At 36.0% G+C, this 3,790-nt stretch overlaps 1 protein-coding gene across 10 annotated transcripts in view; it reads right to left on the bottom strand.

The window, feature by feature from the left end:
- Window positions 1-3,790, bottom strand: part of APBB2 (amyloid beta precursor protein binding family B member 2) — a 171,170-nt gene that overhangs the window by 4,983 nt on the left and 162,397 nt on the right. For 8 of the 10 annotated variants that reach the window (XM_085059094.1, XM_085059097.1, XM_085059095.1 and 5 more), the window contains 4 exons: window positions 3,180-3,267; window positions 2,044-2,127; window positions 1,436-1,551; window positions 495-674 (listed from right to left, as the gene is read on the bottom strand). In XM_085059094.1, coding sequence (XP_084915220.1) covers window positions 495-674; window positions 1,436-1,551; window positions 2,044-2,127; window positions 3,180-3,267 — 468 coding nt within the window. The remainder of the gene's footprint in view (window positions 1-494; window positions 675-1,435; window positions 1,552-2,043; window positions 2,128-3,179; window positions 3,268-3,790) is intronic. The other 2 variants (XM_085059099.1, XM_085059092.1) reach the window with 1 other exon arrangement.

The following is a 3,790-nucleotide window of genomic DNA, read 5'->3' as shown; positions in this document are numbered from 1 at the left end:
CTGCAACAAAGCAAAGGCATTCTGCAATCATTACTGTATCAAGTAACTTCACAGACCATTTAAAATACACTTTTAGTATTTTCTCATTAAATATAGTCAAACCTCTGGTTTGACCATGCCAAAAAGCTCAGCTGAAGTTTATGGGAAATTGGTCTGTTCATTAGTACACAACAGATACTAAATCATATAAATACCCATTTGAAAACTGAAAGTAAGTTTTCTGGGTTCAGCTACTCTTGAACAAGGATTATTTTCACTATATTACCACTGGATTTTATAACACGGGCATTTTACTACAAAGGGGCATTGTTCACTAAGCTGGCACTTCAAACTTTAAAATGTCTGGATTTTAATTGATTAAATATACTATCAATTCCTATTTTTATTTTTCTTTGTCTTAAAATTAATATAATTGCAAATTTGAAAAGATGATAATTTATGGAGGCAGTGAAAGTCTTAAGTGCTATTAGATGCCTTTGAAGAAGGTCACTTACCATACAAGCAGCCTGAACAGCTTCTGATACATTGCCTGCATTTGGTTCACACCAAAAAACATGGCACTCAAAATGCTGGTTTCCTGTGTCCATGATGAAGGCGAACGTGTGGATGTCTTTGCCGACTCCCATGAAGGACAGGAACCGCACACGACACTCCACCATGACTTCCTCTTCATTCTGGTTATCAGTCAGAGGATTGAGCATTACTACTGGATATTCTGTGGAACTTTCAATGTTGATTAAATGGGAGGACATACTGATCCTGTATTTTAATTCCTTTTTATCTCTCTGCATAAAGCAAGCGTGCTCAGGCCTGGGCTGGATCTCCCCTTCCAGGCTGTCACCAGAAAACCAAGCCTTTGAGCATTACCATGGAGCATGTTGTGCATTTCAAAAGCTGCTTGTTTTGTGAAGAAACAAAACAACATGCCTATAATGACTTCAAAGCATGCTCCCCTATCACTAGTATGTTATCGATATGTTGTTTAGTTCCTCATCAAAACACATATATAAAGGACAGCGTTAGTAAGGTTCACTGTATTAAACACTATGGAATATGCTCTACATTTTCCTCTGTAATGCAGATTTGAATATTACTCTTGGCTTCCATACCAAGAATAAGGCAAATGCAGTTTGGAATTTAGGATTGCTTCTTAGGGCCTAACCTACAACATTTTAGACTCAAAATTCCTAGAAAGGAAAATGCTGAATTTAAGTATGCAATGAATACTTATAATAATTTATTTCTGAGAACATTCTTGGAATGGGAAGAAAGCTGAAGCTGCTACGAGCAATAAGAGCCTCTGCAGATTCTGGAAAGAAATAAAATGCAAAATAATCAAATGAATATTAGTTTAAATTAACCCTCTTAGCATTTCTGTGTTCCTGGTTTTCAACATTTGTGTTAAATGTGTTTTGTACAACACAGTCTGCCTTACTCTTTCATTGATGACTGTGACAGTAGCATCAGCAACATTCATGGTAACTGGCATCCAGTCATCTTTGCTAGAGGAAGCCATTAGACTTTCAATGGCACTATTCAGAGTATCCATTCCTAAAAGAGAAGAAAATGCAATAGTGAAAAATAATATCTGTAAACAATAACAAATTTTTTTAATCTTCACACAGTAGTTTAGAAAACAGATTGGTTTGGATTCCTTATTAAAATTAATTTGATAATGAAAGGAAGTATTATGAAGTTGTATTTCTCCATCTGGAAAACAAAAACAGGTGCCTCTGGCTTGTAAAAAACAGAATAATATCTTGTTTAGCTTTGGCACCATTTCAGTTCTCTAGGGCCCTCCTCATTAGTAGCAGAACTCATAATCAGAGAAAGCTGTAGAAAGAAACTCCGCCTTCTTGGTAGCTCCCAAAATACCCTGTTTGCAAAACACAGGTTCCTATGACGCCCTGAATATTAAATGTCTTCATGCCTGATTTATATGACTGAAACAGAAGAGTTGCTACCCTTCAAAAAATCATGCACTGGCAGTTGATGAGCCATTGGAGTTTAAGGTATTTTGGAAGTCACTGAAGTGTTACATACCCACAGGTTTAGCTACAGGGAGCATGCCCAGGTACTGGACGTGGAACTTCTGCACCAGTTCTGTCTTTGGTGTTGGGAAATCTACTGCATGGGAACAAAAGTCAATTTCTGTTTATCAGCATTCACAGCAGGGAAAAACACTTTTATTTTATCAATAACATAAAACTGTTTACCCATTAATTGTACTCAGAAGGTATTGCATTGATTAAAACAATAATTTCTAAAGGAATTTTTAGTCTATGCTAAGAGTAAGATCACATTATATTGCTGGCATATTAAAACACAGAAAATATAGATGAATGGATCTCTGAGATATATAGACCTAAGTTTCACTGCAATAACTATGTAAAATCTGGAATCTGCTTTTAATACCATCCTTGCTAATATGTTAAATGCAGTCTCCAAGTAATCAATACTACTGCCTGAACAGTACACATTACACAGACCATTGCACAAGTTGATGTATGGATTAGGACTAAGATACTCAGTTCAAATTGGTGAATCTAGAAGCATATAATTTGCTGTAAAGCTAACACAAAGTATATTTGTTCTCCTGGAATACTTTCAAAACAGAAGCTCCTAAGATACAACTAATAAGAGCATGCAAAGGCAACTTCTTTCTACCATGCAGTAGTGTGCAAAAGACTCTTCAGCTGAATGACAACCCACTTGCACCCTTGCCTCAGAAGTTGCTAAAATAGATGTTGAAACCTAGGAGGAGTACTCCTGTGGTTCCTCTGAATCCAAGTGATTAACTGGAGTATATTCTGGTTTTAAGGAAGATTTCGCCAACTGGTGCAGTCTCAAGTCAGGAGGTATTTTGATTTGAAAAAGACAGTATTCTGAGTAGCCACAAATAAGTAAGACTGTACTTGCAACACTTGCATTTCAAAATAAAAGAGATTTTGAAATGCGCAAGTTGACATAACTGAGGAGTCCGTATCTGTCAACATAACCAAGAAACAAAAGTAATACAGGAACAGGTTACAATCAGTCAGATACATTAATTAAAAGGCAGGATTACACTCCTGACTTCTCCACCCAATATGCTCCATGTTGGTGAAAAACTGCATCAGAAACAAGTTTCCTATCTGAAATAGGACCATCCTGAGGATACTAACTGTAACACACAATACCTTGCAGAGGTACTTCAAGGGTGACATTTGTCCTGTCTTGCAATGAGCTACAAGCCATAGCTTTAGCATTCTTCCGTTCAGCCATAATCTGAAGAAGACAGTGATAATATAGCATTAAAAATATATGTATAGTACAGCAGCAACTACAAATTTACTCCTATTACAACCCTAGTTTCTGAAATTGGAAATAAGTCAGAAGCTACATGACTAAGCAGGTTATTCTTTTTTAAATAACCACTTTGATTTTACTCCACTTTATTCACCATTCCTTAACTACATAAAGAATTTAAATGGTGTTCAAGCCTACATGAAAGAGAGAATGAGGAGGGAAAAAACCTGGTCATTTTTATCAACAGCAAAATTGTAGTGAAGAGTAATGTAGCAAGAAACATAAATATTTAACACACAGAGAATAGTGTTCATTATTTATGTTCCCCTCTGAACCATCTTCTGTGTATAATTTTTCCCTCCATTTTAATGTTTATTCTGGAATTAAAAATCCTGTCCAAAATACAACCTGTTCTTCCCGCAAAGTGTGTAGTACTAGCAAAAGAAGAAATAAATCCCCACTTCTAAATAACCACTTAGGATGGCTATTCCCAACAAATATG

This window comes from Lichenostomus cassidix, chromosome 4, assembly GCF_008360975.1.
Source record: "Lichenostomus cassidix isolate B80296 chromosome 4, HeHo_3.0, whole genome shotgun sequence".
NCBI lineage: Eukaryota > Metazoa > Chordata > Aves > Passeriformes > Meliphagidae > Lichenostomus > Lichenostomus cassidix.
The sequence above is the reverse complement of the archived record's forward strand: the minus strand, read 5'-3'. Positions and strand labels throughout refer to the sequence as shown.